The following is a 15,200-nucleotide window of genomic DNA, read 5'->3' as shown; positions in this document are numbered from 1 at the left end:
TTCATGACCTCCTCTTAAATCGACTTCATGAAGTAGCAAGTTGAAGCTTTTGTAGCCATTCTTGATCTACTTCTTGTTCCTACTGTTAGCCAAAGAGTTCGTCACGTAATGCCACCAGCTCGTCCTTGTGTTGGCGGATGAGCGTTCGTAGCACGTCACCACCCAGCTGGAAGTTGCGGATATAGTCTACCTTTTCCTTGACTGTGCTCCTCCACCGCGCTGCCTTTGCTGGGTCAACGTCGCTAGGAGCTGTCCATTCGAATATGTTGACTCGTGGATCGAACTTGGGCACTAAACTAACGTCCTCCGCTTCCGTTCCTGGAATTTTCTGCTGAGTGCCATTGCCGTCATGGTCGGTTGGATGAATTTCTGTTGTCGTGGAAGCTTGCTGGGTATCTCCTGCGAGTGGCTTCTTTGTTGATGAAGTCTGTTGTGTCACTTGAGGGTAGTTTGCAGGAGCAACCGATACTGCTTCATCCACTGGATTATCACTGTGAACAACCTCGGACGCAACCGATTCAGTAGGCGCAACTGTAGCCGTTGGGGATGCTGTTGGGAATGGTTTGTGCCCCCACCACTTTTCATGCAGGTATTTCTCCACCTCCTCGATCTTCGTATTGTCCAGTACGGCGTCGTAAACCAGCACCTCAGCGATTCTACCTTGGAAGGCATTTGTATCACACACACCCTTGCTGTTACCTAGGCTCACCACATCGTTAACAGTAATTCGGATGTGTCTCTCGTCACCCTCCACTGGTAGTTCACCACCCCAAGCTCCACCACTGACCTTGATTTCAACGTAACCTCGGTTCAAGCGGTACGTCACTAGCGAGAACTGCCCCGTGGGGAGCTCATAAGCACTCTCTACAAGGCCATTATTGGCGAAAAACGATGGCTTGCCACCACGAAGAGCAAACTGTCCGTACGGTGAGTTACCAAAGAATTTCTGCCTCCTGGACGAGTCGCCAGTCTAGGACAATTCGAATTTTACAGTATGAAAGGTCAGTATCTAACTGTTCTGAAACAATCACACAGAATCTCCCACCTCAATATGAGCTGGAGAGATCACGAACAGCAGTGTCATCAACTCATGCACTCTCAGCGTATCGGTCACCATAGGGCACGTAAAGTACACTGTTGGAAGTTGATTATTCGTATCTGGAACGATCGGAATCCATACTGGTCTCTGGTGTTGTGATACGGGGCGGAAAGCAGTCGAGTCCGCAGCATTGGGATCCGTGCTCACAATTTGGTTTGTCCAACTAGATAGAGTCAACACGACGATAGTAAGTTCCCGATGGAGATATTTAAAAGAATTTGACGTACCGGGTCACCCCACACGCAGTAATATCCTCTCCGGACGAGGCCAAACAAGCTGCCAAGTTTTCAACTTCTACACCCGATTCACTTGTGAGCCACAGTGACATATTATCAAGAAAATCTGAAATTGACAGCAAGCAAAAGAGTTTGAGATCTCGGTTGAAAGCAGGCAATTACAACTTTCAATACCTTCAGGCTCGACTGCGGGTGTTTTGGTCTCCACCGATTGAGGCGCTGAATTCGAAGTTGTCACAGAATATTTGGCTTCATCTGGTTGCTCTGAAGACGGTGGTAGTATTTCTGAAGAGGGATCCTGGGATTCCTTCATATTCGAAATAATGTCTGCGATCTCAGCTGGAGATCGTTGACCTGTGTATGACTCGCTAGACGCGGGCACCGATGAAGTATCGCCTTGTGCGTCGGCTGATACAATGTATGGGTTAATGTCTACGTCGGACACAGGTGCTTCAGCCTGCCTAGTCACTGACAGCGAGGGCATTTCGAATTTTTTCTCTTGGATATTGGCCAGTACTACAGGAGTTTCTCCTGTATCATCGCTTAATGTCACCGAGAGGGGTGCTACTGTTTCTGTGTCTGTTGCATCCGTCGAGTCGAGTTCTTTATCCTGCGTTTGAGGGTATTCAGTACTCGTTAGTTTTGAGTAGCCTCCAGGACGAGATGTATCTTGTACTTGCGCCACTTTCGTTGCAGGGGAGTCAACGGCTGTTAGTGAAAGGGCTTGCTCTGTGTTCTTGTTAATAGGTCTAGGGTGTTGCTCGTGCTCCAATGCATCATTCACAATGTTTTCCCCATTTAGAGAAGGGAAGCGTATGGAACTCATGAAGATGAACATTGTGACGACGGACAAGTTAATGATTAGGATCAACCTGGAGAAGTTGCCCAAGAATTGGCATCAAATCAGTTCACGTTGCTTCAAGAATCAAGAGCATGGCACGTACCAAATCTTGCCTCGCGAAGTGGAGAAGGACACCCCTCTGAATTCATGCCTCGACTGGTAGGCACTGCTATGATGGAGGTTCACAGAATCACTGCTGTCATCGTCGTTCATAGGTGCAACACTACCTTTCTTGGTTCGAGCGTGCTTTGATAGACGCATGGTTCTAGGTTTAAGGAATTGCAATGGCGACGGAGTGTAGGCTTGCTGAGCTGCTTCGTCCATTACCTACACAGTCGCGCGACGTTTCAGGATAGTATTATAGTACTCCAAACTTTGGAGCCCAAAGCACAAATTGGTGTTGATACCCTCGTGGGCACGGGAGCAGCACTGTTGTCTAGGCTTGGTTGTATAATAGCCTACTAATAAATTGCTGGCAGTTTTTTTTTTCACTGCACCTAGAAGTATATCCAGCCTCACTGTTAACACGACATCCCTGTTGTTCTGAATCTGCCACGACCCAATCATGCAAGCAGCTATCGTCAATTCATCCATCTGGCATGGAGCAAAAGAGAGTGCATGACTTGTGTATGTTGCTACAGGTTGTATCTCCTTCAGCTCCTGTCTCTGTTTCAGCTCTACATCTAGTACGGGTCCGTCTCGTTGAGCCACTTGTCCAGTCCCTTGAGAGGCTTGGCCTGCTTGACTGCCTTCTTGTGTTCCGCGATCTTTGTGGGCATAGCCGCCAGCGCTGCCTGCACCTTCTTGACGCTGTAGCAACCAACACATACAAACCAAGTCAGTCAATTCAAATTCCTCCTACAGCATGTGCACGTCAGTAGCCAAATAGCCCAAGCACCCACCGCTCGAACTCGTTGCGCTGGTTCTTGTGGCCCTTGAGCGGCCGCATCACGTGGTGCTTCTGCGGTCGGTCCCACGTCTCCAGCCATCCACCCTTGCCTTCTTCCCACGTGCCCACGAGGCCATTGCGTGCCGCGTGCTTCTTCACCATGGCAATCTTGCGGCCAGAAATAAGCGGCTGCTTCCACTTGACGTCCACCAGACGAGGCTTCATGGCAGCCTCGGCCTCGACCGCGCTCATTCGTAGGAAGCGCTGTATGCCGCTCATAGTTCCTGCTTCGATCGACTATTGCTTGTTGCCAAACCAGCGGTTTAAACGCGTCGAATAATCAACCAATCAAGAGGGTTTGTGTGATTTTCCTCCAATTGCAAGCATCGTACTTTATTCGAGGAAGGCGCAGAATCAAAGCAACGATGGACATGGCGACCGCAGCCCCGCAGATGGCCATGAACCGGGCCTACGCGGTACCGCAGCAGTTCCAGCAGCCACAGCAGCAGCCCCAAGAACCCAAGCAGATTAGCACGGAGCAGATCCAGGTACGTCGTTTCTCCCACTATCGAGCTTAGAGCATGGTTTTTAACTCGAGATGATGTGTCGGTAGGCGATGCTGGACGAGAATTCGAGTCTCATCGTGGAAATCATCGAGCTCAACACGCAGATTAAACACGGGAAGGGCACAGCGCAATTGGGGGAATTCACGGAGAAACTGGACAAGAAGCGAAAGAACCTTAACAAGAACCTCATGACACTGGCCAAGTGGGCTGATGAATCCTCGGAAACGTCTCCGAGACAGCCACAGGCGTACGGACAGACCCAAATAGCTCAGCAACAACAACAGCAGCAGCAGCAACAGTACGCGAGGACAGGTATGATGCAGATGCCAATGGCCAATCAAGCGCAGCTCCAAGCTCAGGCTCAGGCTCAAGCACAGGCGAGAGCTCAGGCGCAGGCACATCAAGCACGGCTTCAAGCTCAAGCTCAGGCACAGGCCCAGGCTCAGGCGTACGCTCAGGCTCAGTACCAGGCACGAATGAACCCGATGATGGCCCAGCAGTATGCACAGATGAACCCAATGGCTCAACAGCAACAGCAGCAGCGGTTTGCTAACGGTGGCATGCCCTACGGCGTGCCTGGTAGTGGAGCGATGGCTCACAATGTTCGCATGAGCAATGCAATGCCGGTACCTACCAGTTATGCGGACAACCGAGGTGCCATGGCGCCCAACATGGGCTTCCAGATGGGCCCCCAGGGCTATGGCATGATGCCCCCTACTCAGATGCAGCGCATGAACCCATCGACGCAAGGAATGCCTCAGCAGAGTATGGCTCAGCAGGGTATGCAGCAACAAAGCATGCCTCATCAGAGCATGACGATGGCGCAGCAAAGCATGGGAATGCCTCAACAGAGTATGACCATGCCCCAGCAAAGTATGACCCAGCAGAGTATGCCCATGGCCCCGCAGAATATGCCCCAGCAGAGCATGGCGATGTCACAGCAAAATATGTCGATGGGCCAGCAGGGCATGACTCAGCAGAATATGCAGATGCCCCAGCAAGTCATGAATCCGATGCAGATGAACGGACCTCCGAACTCGGGTCCCATGGCTGACGCCTCAGGTCAGTCGAGCAATTAGCTGCTGGAATGAAGTCACAGTACAGGTAACGCGTCCAGAAATTTCGTTTTTTTCTATCCTTTATATCGTTCTTACAGTCCCACCTCACCAGGAGAATTGAAGACTGCAAGGATGTCTTGAATGCTGCCAAAGGATTGTTTTGATGTTGTGACAGGCCTCTGTCATACGGGTGCCACCGCGTGTGCGCGGTGGCCAATCGGAGTCTAGCGTACAACCGTTGGTTGGGACGGTCTCGAGTATCGAGACCGTCTCGACACTGCATGCCCACATCAATCAATCAGCGTTATAATTCCTACTAATAGGCACCGCCCCGTTACAGATGTGGTGAGTGAGACTGCTGCGAGCATTGGTACAAGATACTTGGCTGAACAAGTCCTTGAGACGCTCGCTGCGGTTCTTGACTCAAGAATCGCATCCTCACCAAAAAGTGATGTTCCAATAGTCGTGAGAATGGTATCTCTAAATTCTAGGGGCTGGTATTCCAGACCTTCGATGAAAATCTTTACACTAGTGGAAAAATTACCTCTGAAACTCGGAAAGGAGCATAGATACCGGGATATGGTCCTATTGCATTTCGTAAGTCTTGCTTCAGTGGTCAAACGAACCATTTGCCGTCACCAAATTCTGCGAGCATTCACCACACCACCAAAATCGCTGCTCCGCCGGCGGCGGGACGATGTTAAATTGCAAGGGGATGGGCGCTGGCTACGATTCGTCGAAATTCAGTAATTCTGTGATTAGTAACCAATCCGATTATAGTCGCACTTAATCGAGGAACCGATACTGGGTAAAAGGCATTGCACTTCGAGAGCCGCTCGCACACTAGAGAACGCTGCTCCATGACGCCGTTCTTCCGCTCCGTGTCGCGCTCCAGGGCTGCCCACGCGTCGCGGCTGCTATCCACCGTGGCAGAACATGCGGCTCCGCCCACCCGCCGACGCCTGCGCGAGCTTCCACCGCCGCTTAACCTGGTGCGTCGCAAGCGTAGAATTGAGAGGTTTGAGAGGTTCGAGAACACTGGTATAACGATAATAATTCGTTTGGTACAGACGGACGCCGCTGCCGAGCGTATAAAGGAGCTACTGGCGAACAAGCCAGACGCCATCGGCATCCGACTAGGCGTTAAAACACGTACGAAATGCAACGGTCGAGAGCGTTGTGGTGATTTATTCTGCTGAAATTAACTGAGGGTCTGCAATTGCCGTACTATTGTAGGTGGATGCAATGGCTTGTCGTACACTATGAACTACGCAGACAAGAAGGAGAAGATGGAGGAGGAGGTGACCAAGAATGGTAAGCCACAGATGGATGTAACAAGGGTTGTGGATGGGAATCCAGAAATTGACTCTTTGTTACTTGGTGTCACTGCTGCTAGGTGTCCGCGTCTTTGTGGAGCCCAAGGCACTATTCCACGTTGTCGGCACCACCATGGACTTCCAGGTTAGTCTTGTTGATCTTTACTTGCCTCGTGTTGGATAATATTTATTTTTGTGTTTTATTATTCTCGTTTTATTTCAGATAACGCCGGTGTCGTCCGAATTCGTTTTCGAGAATCCGAACGCCAAGGGAAGCTGTGGTTGCGGCGAGAGCTTCAACGTCTAGTTCTCGAGCGCTCGCAGCTTGAGAATGAAAGGAGATTCCTTTTTCGTTGACTCTCCAATATTTCCTGTGCTGTAGAAAGCTCCAAACAATAATAATATCATCATTTCAAGCGATATATTTATTAGTATTCAATGTTCAAGAGATTTCCACGGTCGACTTTTTCAGGTCGTGAAGCGGTGGAGGTCGAGTCGCGTACAGTGCAAATTGGTCTGGAGAGAGGCGTTCGATGTGGCTCGATGTCTTGTAGTCCAGCTTCTCGTGGCCCAGTGAAAAGTGCGTTGAACGCAGATCTGCTCAAGCATCAAATGTGTTAACACACCACAAGCAACAAACTAAACGATAGCTTCCAATTACCATTTTTCACAGACGCAGCCATGGTCGAAGGTCTGTGGATCTTGAACTTGTTCTCGTAGGCGCTCTTGGCTTCCGAGACGTACTCGATCTCGTCATCGTACGACATTCCTCGAGTCGGTCGTGGGCCTGTTCGAGCTCGAATCTCATTCCGCAGTCTAATAGTTTCCGTCACCTTCTCCTTGTCCCATTGCGTAGCGAGTTGCGTCGACGATACGTACGGTACCACGTCGTTTCCGTAACATGAAGATGTCTGCATGAGCAGGTCCTTGGTTTCCTTAGCTAGTTCACCTCGATACTTGAGCACTTCTCCCGTTGGATCTGCAAGTTTGCTGGAGGTTGTGAACGCTCTCTTTGTACCAGGCTCACCAAACTGCACGTGGCATTTCTTGTTGAGATTTTCTGAAGCTGTCATCGATTTACCGGGGGGCTTTTCACCAACATGCTGGTTCATAGCGGCGTGGCTGCTCTGATAATCGGTCTTATCGTATCCAAGCACTACAGACACAACATGGTGACGACTTGTAGACATTCGTACTTGCTACCGCGCTACTGTTGTGGTTGCAGATCAAAAACCAAATGGCACACCTTACGCCATAGTTATCGCCACCGCTTTTGAAACAAGAAACAGCAGGAATAGCAACACCCAAGCTTCCAGTTCTGTTGGGGCATCAAAGCGGTATTATTAGGCCGCTAACTACCGAAATAGCAAAGCGCGTTAGGCTGCAGCATTGATACTTCTTTCGTTTAATTGATTTTCGCCTTGCTGAAATCCATCTCGGGGTGCTGCGCCATGAATTTTTGCAAAATCTCCTGCTTCTGCATGTCGTCACTCGAGGGAAGACCCATGGCCTTCTGACGCTGGTCAAACATCATCTTCTCGACAGTCTGGCGTGTGTCGGAGTCCAGATCGTCCAGTTTTGAGTTCTCAGGCTGCACTTTTTGAGTGTCGATCTCCGGGTCGCCCTGGATGATGGTCTTCCACCACTCCATTTGGTTGTCTTTCTGCAGGTAGATGCAAATACGGTTGCCATCTTCCAGTGTCCAAAAACTGTCGTCTACCTTCACCTTGTTGTACAGAGGTCCATCCACAAATGTCTCGCCGCCTCGGAGACCAACTCGCATTTTTCCAGCTCGGATCTCCACATCAACCTGGCGGGACTTGGTACCCTCAGGGACTGCGAAATTGACCTGCGCTTCCTGCAGTGTTTGCGTCCACACATACTTGTCAGTCTGGCCTCCATTGCCCACTAGCGCTGCAGTCACAAACAACCGCATCATTAGCAACACTTAAGAGCAAGCAGAGATGTTGCGGTGAACAAAATAGTAATAAACGTACGCGGTCCGTTGTCCTCTTTCTCTTCGCCATCAGCCTTTGTTGCCGTCTTTTGAGGCGACGCCTGTTCAGGTGTGGATTCCTTTGTCTCGGCGTCGTCGTCCGTGATCTCCTCAAAACGTGGCGGATCTTTGGCCTTCTCCTCCTTCTTTTGTCGCTTCTCCAGCTTTACTGCCTCCTGCTTCCGGCGCTTCTCAGCCTCCTGCTGCTTCTTGTGGAACTGATCCTTCTCGGCCAGCGCCGCCTGCTTGCGCACACTTTTAAGGATCGTATCTTCGACCACCTGCGGCTCGGCGCCCGTGAAAAAATCGGTCTTGCGCCGCAAGAAGGAGAACACTGTATCTAGCAGTGGCTCAATGCCGCGCTGCGACTGCGCAATGGTCAGCAGCATGCTGTCGAAGCGGTCCGTCTCGCTCATGCTTGTCACGTGGTGTTTTGGCTCTGCAGCGAGTACCCAAGAAAATCGATGTGTGAGTGATGTGGCAGAAGAAAAACACAAGGTACGATTGGATGGTGACGTTGCCGACCGAACCGATGAAAGCTAACGTCTGTACATGGGCATCAGAGGTGTGTATTGAATCGGTCTTCAGACATTAACCTACGGCGTCGGAGGGCGCAATACAACCCCCTCTATTAACAGAACCAATTCCTCCATCTAGCACTGTCCGGGCACATATCTACGTTGAGTATATGCTTCTCGATGCTTAGCCCAGAGTAAGGCCGATGCCGAACTTGTGGGCGTCGCCGTCGAAGTTCTTGACGTCCACGTGGGCGCTCGTGGTCAGCGCCAGGAAGGGGCGGATCTTCTGGATCAGAGCCAGAGACACGTGGCCGTCCGACTCGACCTTGCCGGCGTACGTAGTGAGCTTGTCGGCGTTGTAGCGGCCACCCACGCTGAGCGTGTTCTGGCCGGACTTGAGGTCGTAGTTGAAGAGCGCCGAGTAGACGGTGTCGTGGGACAGGTGGTGGTGGAACGAGCCCGAGAGCGTGTTGAACTTCTTCTTCGTCTGTAGCGTGGCCGTGAAGTCGTTGCCGCGGTAGCTCAGAGCCACGTTGTGGTCCACGACCGCCGACTTGTTGTAGTTGAAAGCGGTCTGGGCGCCCAACAGCACGTTGTCGAAGCTGTACACAGCGGCCTTGCTGATGGTGCTGGCGCCAACGTCGACGGCACCGTTCACCGAGAAGCTCGGCTGCTGGTACTCCCAGCCGAAGACGCCGACGCGCTTGGCGTGGGCGTTCTTGGCGAGCGAACCGTCCTCAACCTTGGCCGTGAGCTTGAGGCCCTTGGTGAAGACGTTGGGCAACTCGGCCTCAGAGATCAGTCGGCCGTGCGTGGTCACCTGCAGCTTCTTGAAGACAACGCCACTGCTCTCGTGCGTGAAGGAGCCCGAGAGCTTGGCAAGAATCGCCTTGTTACTGGCCATGTCGCCCTCGGTCGTGAACGAGACGCCGTTCGACGCCTTCGTCTTGATCTTGAGCTTGCGCGAGAAGTCATAGTCATCACGGAGCACGTTCTCCGCGGTCTTGGCAATGTCCTTGTACAGTACGACCATCTTGTCCTGAATGTAAGTAGAAGCTGAGGTTACCCCTGGCTGATCTTTTTGGCGAATGCCACACGAGCCGCAGGAAGAGGGGGCCTCATTGAATCTCCAGCAACGCAGGCTCCGTACTAAGTACGAAAACGTCGGACATAAGCGGGATCACCGCCATACTCAAACCGAGTCAAATCGCCAGATCACAGCAACTGCAAGGTGATGCAATGCTGCCCGTCCCCGCCCAGACAGATAAAAAGTTAATGAAAAACAATTTACCCCGCCCAGACAGATAGATTGAGACGGATAGACAGACAGATAGATTGAGATTCCTGGCGCCGCAATAGCTATCACTATGAAGAAGACAAGACTGCTGTAGCGATGAACCGGCAAAGAACTCTCTTGTTATATACACCTGTCAGATTCGTTAATGCAGTCCCTACAAATATCGCGCCTTCTGCATGTCAAATGACGCCCGAAACACGCCACGTCCCGCATTGAAGACGGCCGTCAGCTGTTTCTACGCTGCTCGACGACGTCATTGCTCGCAGTGCCGCCTTGCACAGCCAGGTCGCTTCATGCCGGCCAAAAACCGTGCAGTCACGGTACATTTTCCCTTTCGCTGTGTACACTTGGTGTGTCGCTTGGACCATCGGAATCCGTTTAGGTACGAAAGTAAAAATACGTTCCTCCCCTGTCTGATCTGATGGTATCGTCTTTTGCGGGCTAAGGGGGAGATTTTGTGTGGAGCCAGCTGTGTCAGCCAAGTCGAGCGTGGATTTGTGCGGCTCGCGTTTCATTTCGGAAGAGGACAAGCAGAGACCCCGGTAAAGATGGTTGTGCTGTACAAGGACCTGGCCAAGACGGCGGAGAACGTCCTGCGTGATGACTACGACTTCTCGCGCAAGCTCAAGATCAAGAGCAAGGCTTCCAACGGTGTGTCGTTCACGACGGAGGGCGCTCTGAACGCCAACAAGTCGATCCTTGCCAAGGTCTCCGGTGGCTTCACCCACGGCGCCAGCGGCGTGGTCTTCAAGAAGCTGCAGATCACTACTCAGGGCCGCGTGGTCACGGAGGCCGAGCTGCCCAACGTTCTGACTGAGGGTCTTAAGCTCACCTTCAAGCTCGAGGACGGCTCTGTTGCTAAGAACACGAGCGCCAAGCAGGTGGGCGTGCTCGGTGCCGAGTACAAGCAGAAGAACCTGGCCGTGAACTCGGAGGCCGACTTCGTGTCCAACACGGTATCGGCTGCGGCCGTGCTCTCGCAGGGCGGCTTCGCCATCGGTGGCCAGACCGCCTTCAACGTGGACAAGTCAGCCATCGTGCAGCACAACGTGGGTGCTAGCTTCACCGGCGCGGACTTCGTCACGACGCTGGTGACCAAGAAGAACTTCGCCGCTGTTCAGGCCTCGTTCCACCACCACCTGTCTCACAACACCGTGTACGCCGCCGTGCTGGACTACGACCTCAAGTCGGCCTCCAACACGCTGGTCGTGGGCGGCCGATACAAGGTCGACAATGACACCACGTACTGCGGCAAGATCGACTCGGAGGGCTTCCTGTCGCTGGCCTCCATCCAGAAGGTGCGTCCGTATGTCACGCTGACCACTAGCGTGCACGTGGACGCCAAGAACTTCGAGGGCGACTCGCACAAGTTTGGTCTGGGCTTGACTCTGGGCTAAGCCTGCCGGCCCTGCGATTGTCTTGCAGAGATCAGTTTAAAGCTACCTCAAGCGGAGAGAGTCGGGAGGAGATGCGCCAGAAGAGAGACATAAGCAAAGAAGAGCACGTTTCTTGTGGAGTACTTACATATTGAAGTTTGTTGTTTCGTGGACACCTTGTCTTGACATCATGGCCCTCATCTGCTGCGGCTGCCGCACTAGTCGATGCTCGAACCTAACATCTCGGTGGGGTCCTCAATACCACGAGTATCAGAGCGCGTGCAACGACACGTAGCACCACATTTCTGTCACTTCAACAGCACCGGGAAGAGCGAGACTGTCACTTCAACAGCACCGGGAAGAGCGAGATAAAGTGCCAGCTTGTGTGCGCGTGTATCTTTAACGCTACTCCTAACAGCAGTCACTGCTACTGCCAGTCTGCCAGTCACCTAAGACGAATGCGTCAGGTTTGCTTCAACGTAAGCTCCATCTTATATTTTTGTCTCTGCAGAGCTGCCTATCTACGCCTTCGCTCGCGCTTCGACGTTCGAGCGCCGCTGTTTGCCTACACGCTCCAGGTAATCAACGAATGTGAGCTCGTCGCTGTCACCAAATAGCTGCTTCATGCGCATTTCGAGTTGCGACTGGCCGTAGCGCGCAAAGAGGATGGCCATGGTGTCATCTGCGGTAATGACTCCGCAGTTCTTCTTGTCGTACGTCATGAACTGGACAACGTTGAAGAGGTTGGCCGGCTCCAGCTCCGTTCTGTCCAGCAGGTTTCGATTGAACATGGCGCGCAGTTCCTCCCAGTCCACGACGCCGTCCAGATTCTCGTCGGCCTCCCAGATCATGTCGCCGATCTCCTTCTTCGAGCACACCTTACCCAACGCTTTAATGGCCTCGTAAAGATCTTCATTCTTGATCACGCGACTATGAGCGTTGCTGTTCTGCACCGCAGTTTGGTCGGCGACGGCTTTCTCCAGGCTCTGGTCAACTTTACGTAGCTCGTCCTCGATCTCATCACGTGTCATCTTTGCTCCTTTCTCGTTGAGCAACGCTGACACCTCGGGGTTGTTCTTATTTGCCTCCAAGCGCTGACGTCGTTCTTTGCAGTCGTTTATCGTGTGGGCCAATCTCTTCTTCTGACGGTACGAGCTAAGGTGGTCGAACACCCGTCGCAGCTCTCGCTCCTCCTGGGCGATCATGCCCTTGGCGTCATCGCTTGCCGACATCATGGTAGCAATTCAAAGAGTGCTGTTAGCAACAGAGCAAGTTGCAGGAGTTTGAGAATGTTTCACAAATAAACAAATGCAGGCCTGCTTTGTGGCTAAATTTTACATGGGACTCAGCATGACGTCCGAGTCGCAGCAATTTATGGCATAGCATGAAGCTGTGGGGTCTGTATTCCTCTCTATTTAAGCGTCGTCGGCGTCTTCCACAAGCCGAGACACCATAGCGTCGACTTCGCTGGGAGACATCGTCTCGGAGTTCATGATGGCGTTGGAAATGATCGTGATATTCTTCGTAGTCTTGGCGTTTACCCACACGACACCGTTGACTCCAACTGCCACCTCAAACGCCAGCTTCTTTCCCAAAGACGCCAACACCTGACAATCTTCGTGCAGTAGTGACTTTGCTAGGCCAATGGACGTCTTAAATACGTAGCCATCGTTTAGCTCACCGTAGATGGCCAAGCCAGTCATCCAATCCTTCTTGGTCACACTTGGAGGAGCTAAAATGATATACATTCACGTGCATTAGTTCACTGCAACAGGATACACAGTAGGCTTCAAAACATTGCACCTTCGCAAGTGATTTCAGGCTCTACATCTGGGTTGGTCTTACTCACGCGAGCATACACGAGAGATCCGAGACGAAGACTCGGACGGTTCCTCTTCGTTGCACCATCGAACGCTAGTGAGCCTAAAGTAGCGCTGGCACTGAGCAGTAAAACAACAGAAAAAAAAGTTAGCACTGAACCATTCATCCTAGCCAATGAAGCATTGCTACCGCAGCAGCTCAGCTAAGGAACGTACGCTGCTCCAATGTTCACGCGGTAGAACTCGGCATTGCGGTCAGTTACGATGCCAATGACGCCGTCGTCCATCGACGCAATATACTGCCCATCAAGGAACCACAATTAATCAGCTACTCATAGCGTCATAGTAGCAGTCGACACAATGTACGCGTTTGTGGTTGAACTCGACCCAGTAGCGGTTTGCTGGTCGATAACGGAGAACGCCGGCATTGGTGCATACAATCCGCTCATCTGGTAGCTGCTTGAGCCCGGAGCCTGCTCAAGCACGCATACAATAGCGAGTCAGTAATTGGTGATAGCTCATATCCTATGCAGCACACGCACCAAGTTTGACGCGACGCGTTGTCTTGGTGAGCGTGTCCGTGATGTCGTCACCTGGCAGTACGACGGTCGACGAGAAAAGGAAATCAACAGAGCGCTGGGCTTCCTCCAGGAAGTTGCTGGCGTCCGCATCGGCGGCGTCCTCCTCCGCCTTGCGCTTGTTCTGCTGCGGCATCTTGTTAGATTGACAGTCCCAATAGTGAAGCTGGTACACTCATTTAAGTGCGATATGCTATTGCACTGGTTGGCAGGGAATGTCATCTGCAGATGTATGCATTGCATGGGTCCAAGTGAGCCACTACATGGTGAGATGTGAGCTCGAGAAACTACTGCAAATGCGAAATAATGACCATCAAGGATTCCTGCAGTGCCAACCATCATCTTAACCAAGTACAAGTGCAAACACCACTTACCGCCGCGTCAAATTAAGTCCTTTTATCTTAGAAACGAGAAATGCCTATAGTATCTGTCGCATCTCTTACGAGTGGAAACTCTAGCCCCGACGAGCTCTGCTTCCTGCGCTCTTCAAGCAGCTACGCGATATCACATTCACCGCGGCGCCTCAACATCGCTCTTCTTCACGAGTGGACCTTATCATCCCGCCCAAATGGCTAAGGATATTACTTCCAACGCATCTATTACGGACGACCGCGTCCCCGGCCGCGGCCTCGCCCACGCCCACGACCACTTCCAGCTGGAGCACCCGCCTTCACCTTTTCACGCGGAGTGTCGTCGATCAGCAGTGTGTCTAGATTCAGTGAGTCCGGCAATATATAGTAGCGAATGTTGTTGCCACGGATGCTAAGCGAGTCCAGATTCACAGGGTTCTTTCCCTTCACGGTCATCTTGACCGCCTTTAGGTGTGTGTTCATGCTGATATCCACCCCTGCCGCGCAGCACAACAGTAATAAGCAGAGAGAAAAGCAATTTAGTCAGTATACACGGAAAATAAAACATCCCCCAGCGTGTACGCATTCGCACCAGTGATGGTTCCGTGCACGATCGTTCCGTTTTTGAGCTCGATCGTGACAGTCTCATTCGACAGCTTCATCAAAAATCTGCAGAGAGAGAGAGAGAGAGAGAGACGCAACCGTTAGTTAGTACGCAGATACGCGGGAGTGTGGAGCACGAGAATCTGGCAGTGTTAGCCTTCTTCCAGGCGGCGCGCACGCACCTAACAAGCTTCATGGTGACCTGCCGCCTCGCCGTTCACCGTTCACCGTTCGCCGATCTGCAAAATATTGAGTACTACTACATCAATTTCAGCTTGTTGAAATTGATGTGGCAGTACTCAACATTTTTGAAATAAAATACGGGCCCAAATCTACAAAATTTGTGCTTTTGGGCAAGTTATTTTGCATTATTGACACCAACTGGTGATCGCACAGACGGGGCAATTGCGCGTCTCTGCGTTTTTTGACACCCAGCTTTCCGCAGCATCCGTAGTGAAACGAGATAAGTACCGTTGCAGTAAGTGTGGCAAGAATGGCCACAATAAGCGGAGATGCAATGTGTAACGGGGTACAAAACCCAAGTGTACCCAAGTTACATGACACTCTTGAGATACCTGGTACATGGTACCAGCTCTAGGAGCCAATCATTGCATATCTACATAGCTTCATTATAGGTGACTTATAGTTTGTATTAGA

The 15,200-nt window shown here is 51.8% G+C and overlaps 11 protein-coding genes across 15 annotated transcripts; 3 read left to right on the top strand and 8 right to left on the bottom strand.

Moving 5' to 3' along the window:
• Positions 1-85: 85 nt before the first annotated feature.
• PPTG_15638 (hypothetical protein) lies at positions 86-2,500 on the bottom strand (the record flags this gene model as incomplete). Its single annotated transcript, XM_008912907.1, has 5 exons — positions 86-970; positions 1,046-1,262; positions 1,327-1,441; positions 1,510-2,207; positions 2,280-2,500. 5 exons carry the CDS (start codon positions 2,498-2,500, stop codon positions 86-88), a joined length of 2,136 nt encoding a protein of 711 aa, XP_008911155.1.
• A 70-nt stretch (positions 2,501-2,570) lies between these two features.
• Positions 2,571-3,443, bottom strand: PPTG_15637 (hypothetical protein). The gene is made up of 2 exons (XM_008912906.1): positions 3,079-3,443; positions 2,571-2,986 (listed from the first exon to the last, which is right to left on the bottom strand). The coding sequence occupies exons 1-2, from the start codon at positions 3,342-3,344 to the stop codon at positions 2,860-2,862; spliced, it is 393 nt and encodes a 130-aa protein (XP_008911154.1). The 5' UTR covers positions 3,345-3,443; the 3' UTR covers positions 2,571-2,859.
• A 29-nt stretch (positions 3,444-3,472) lies between these two features.
• Positions 3,473-5,003, top strand: PPTG_15636. 2 transcript variants are annotated; one of them, XM_008912905.1, is made up of 3 exons: positions 3,491-3,613; positions 3,679-4,735; positions 4,802-5,003. In XM_008912905.1, the coding sequence occupies exons 1-2, from the start codon at positions 3,491-3,493 to the stop codon at positions 4,708-4,710; spliced, it is 1,155 nt and encodes a 384-aa protein (XP_008911153.1). In that variant the 3' UTR covers positions 4,711-4,735; positions 4,802-5,003. The 2 variants fall into 2 exon arrangements, with proteins under 2 accessions (XP_008911152.1, XP_008911153.1); XM_008912904.1 differs by having other exon boundaries at positions 3,473-3,613; positions 3,679-5,003.
• A 477-nt stretch (positions 5,004-5,480) lies between these two features.
• Positions 5,481-6,429, top strand: PPTG_15635 (hypothetical protein). 4 transcript variants are annotated; one of them, XM_008912902.1, is made up of 5 exons: positions 5,481-5,681; positions 5,760-5,841; positions 5,926-6,003; positions 6,086-6,150; positions 6,229-6,429. In XM_008912902.1, the coding sequence occupies exons 1-5, from the start codon at positions 5,550-5,552 to the stop codon at positions 6,310-6,312; spliced, it is 441 nt and encodes a 146-aa protein (XP_008911150.1). In that variant the 5' UTR covers positions 5,481-5,549; the 3' UTR covers positions 6,313-6,429. The 4 variants fall into 4 exon arrangements, with proteins under 4 accessions (XP_008911150.1, XP_008911151.1, XP_008911148.1 ...); XM_008912903.1 differs by having other exon boundaries at positions 6,086-6,429; XM_008912900.1 differs by having other exon boundaries at positions 5,481-5,841.
• An 18-nt stretch (positions 6,430-6,447) lies between these two features.
• Positions 6,448-7,195, bottom strand: PPTG_15634 (hypothetical protein; the record flags this gene model as incomplete). The annotated part of the gene is made up of 2 exons (XM_008912899.1): positions 6,448-6,602; positions 6,667-7,195. 2 exons carry the CDS (start codon positions 7,193-7,195, stop codon positions 6,448-6,450), a joined length of 684 nt encoding a protein of 227 aa, XP_008911147.1.
• A 215-nt stretch (positions 7,196-7,410) lies between these two features.
• Positions 7,411-8,417, bottom strand: PPTG_15633 (hypothetical protein; the record flags this gene model as incomplete). The annotated part of the gene is made up of 2 exons (XM_008912898.1): positions 7,411-7,919; positions 8,003-8,417. 2 exons carry the CDS (start codon positions 8,415-8,417, stop codon positions 7,411-7,413), a joined length of 924 nt encoding a protein of 307 aa, XP_008911146.1.
• Positions 8,418-8,505: 88 nt separating this feature from the next.
• Positions 8,506-9,648, bottom strand: PPTG_15632 (hypothetical protein). Its single transcript, XM_008912897.1, has one exon. It carries the CDS (start codon positions 9,550-9,552, stop codon positions 8,704-8,706), a length of 849 nt encoding a protein of 282 aa, XP_008911145.1. The 5' UTR covers positions 9,553-9,648; the 3' UTR covers positions 8,506-8,703.
• Positions 9,649-10,249: 601 nt separating this feature from the next.
• Positions 10,250-12,537, top strand: PPTG_15631 (hypothetical protein). Its single transcript, XM_008912895.1, has one exon. The coding sequence runs from the start codon at positions 10,365-10,367 to the stop codon at positions 11,211-11,213; it is 849 nt and encodes a 282-aa protein (XP_008911143.1). The 5' UTR covers positions 10,250-10,364; the 3' UTR covers positions 11,214-12,537.
• PPTG_15630 (hypothetical protein) lies at positions 11,664-12,424 on the bottom strand (the record flags this gene model as incomplete). The annotated part of the gene is made up of 1 exon (XM_008912896.1): positions 11,664-12,424. The coding sequence occupies one exon, from the start codon at positions 12,422-12,424 to the stop codon at positions 11,714-11,716; it is 711 nt and encodes a 236-aa protein (XP_008911144.1). The 3' UTR covers positions 11,664-11,713.
• Positions 12,538-12,607: 70 nt separating the features above from the next.
• On the bottom strand, positions 12,608-13,726 carry PPTG_15629 (hypothetical protein; the record flags this gene model as incomplete). Its single annotated transcript, XM_008912894.1, has 5 exons — positions 12,608-12,924; positions 12,996-13,132; positions 13,229-13,311; positions 13,379-13,485; positions 13,555-13,726. The coding sequence occupies 5 exons, from the start codon at positions 13,724-13,726 to the stop codon at positions 12,608-12,610; spliced, it is 816 nt and encodes a 271-aa protein (XP_008911142.1).
• A 463-nt stretch (positions 13,727-14,189) lies between these two features.
• Positions 14,190-14,739, bottom strand: PPTG_15628 (small nuclear ribonucleoprotein Sm D1; the record flags this gene model as incomplete). The annotated part of the gene is made up of 3 exons (XM_008912893.1): positions 14,190-14,437; positions 14,533-14,609; positions 14,726-14,739. 3 exons carry the CDS (start codon positions 14,737-14,739, stop codon positions 14,190-14,192), a joined length of 339 nt encoding a protein of 112 aa, XP_008911141.1.
• Between the last annotated feature and the right edge of the window lie 461 nt (positions 14,740-15,200).

The sequence above is a fragment of the Phytophthora parasitica genome, assembly GCF_000247585.1.
Source record: "Phytophthora parasitica INRA-310 unplaced genomic scaffold supercont2.51, whole genome shotgun sequence".
Lineage (NCBI taxonomy): Eukaryota > Oomycota > Peronosporomycetes > Peronosporales > Peronosporaceae > Phytophthora > Phytophthora nicotianae.
Note: the sequence above shows the minus strand (reverse complement) of the source record. Positions and strands in the feature narration are given on the sequence as shown.

Coding starts and splice junctions, on each gene's coding strand:
- PPTG_15637 (XM_008912906.1), bottom strand. CDS start 3,344: ATGAGCGGCATACAGCGCTTCCTACGAATGAGCGCGGTCGAGGCCGAG. Junction 2,987..3,078: donor CAGCGCAACGAGTTCGAGCG/GTGGGTGCTTGG, acceptor TGGTTGCTACAG/CGTCAAGAAGGTGCAGGCAG.
- PPTG_15636 (XM_008912904.1), top strand. CDS start 3,491: ATGGACATGGCGACCGCAGCCCCGCAGATGGCCATGAACCGGGCCTAC. Junction 3,614..3,678: donor TTAGCACGGAGCAGATCCAG/GTACGTCGTTTC, acceptor ATGTGTCGGTAG/GCGATGCTGGACGAGAATTC.
- PPTG_15635 (XM_008912900.1), top strand. CDS start 5,550: ATGACGCCGTTCTTCCGCTCCGTGTCGCGCTCCAGGGCTGCCCACGCG. Junction 5,842..5,925: donor CCGACTAGGCGTTAAAACAC/GTACGAAATGCA, acceptor GTACTATTGTAG/GTGGATGCAATGGCTTGTCG. Junction 6,004..6,085: donor GGAGGAGGTGACCAAGAATG/GTAAGCCACAGA, acceptor CACTGCTGCTAG/GTGTCCGCGTCTTTGTGGAG.
- PPTG_15632 (XM_008912897.1), bottom strand. CDS start 9,552: ATGGTCGTACTGTACAAGGACATTGCCAAGACCGCGGAGAACGTGCTC.
- PPTG_15631 (XM_008912895.1), top strand. CDS start 10,365: ATGGTTGTGCTGTACAAGGACCTGGCCAAGACGGCGGAGAACGTCCTG.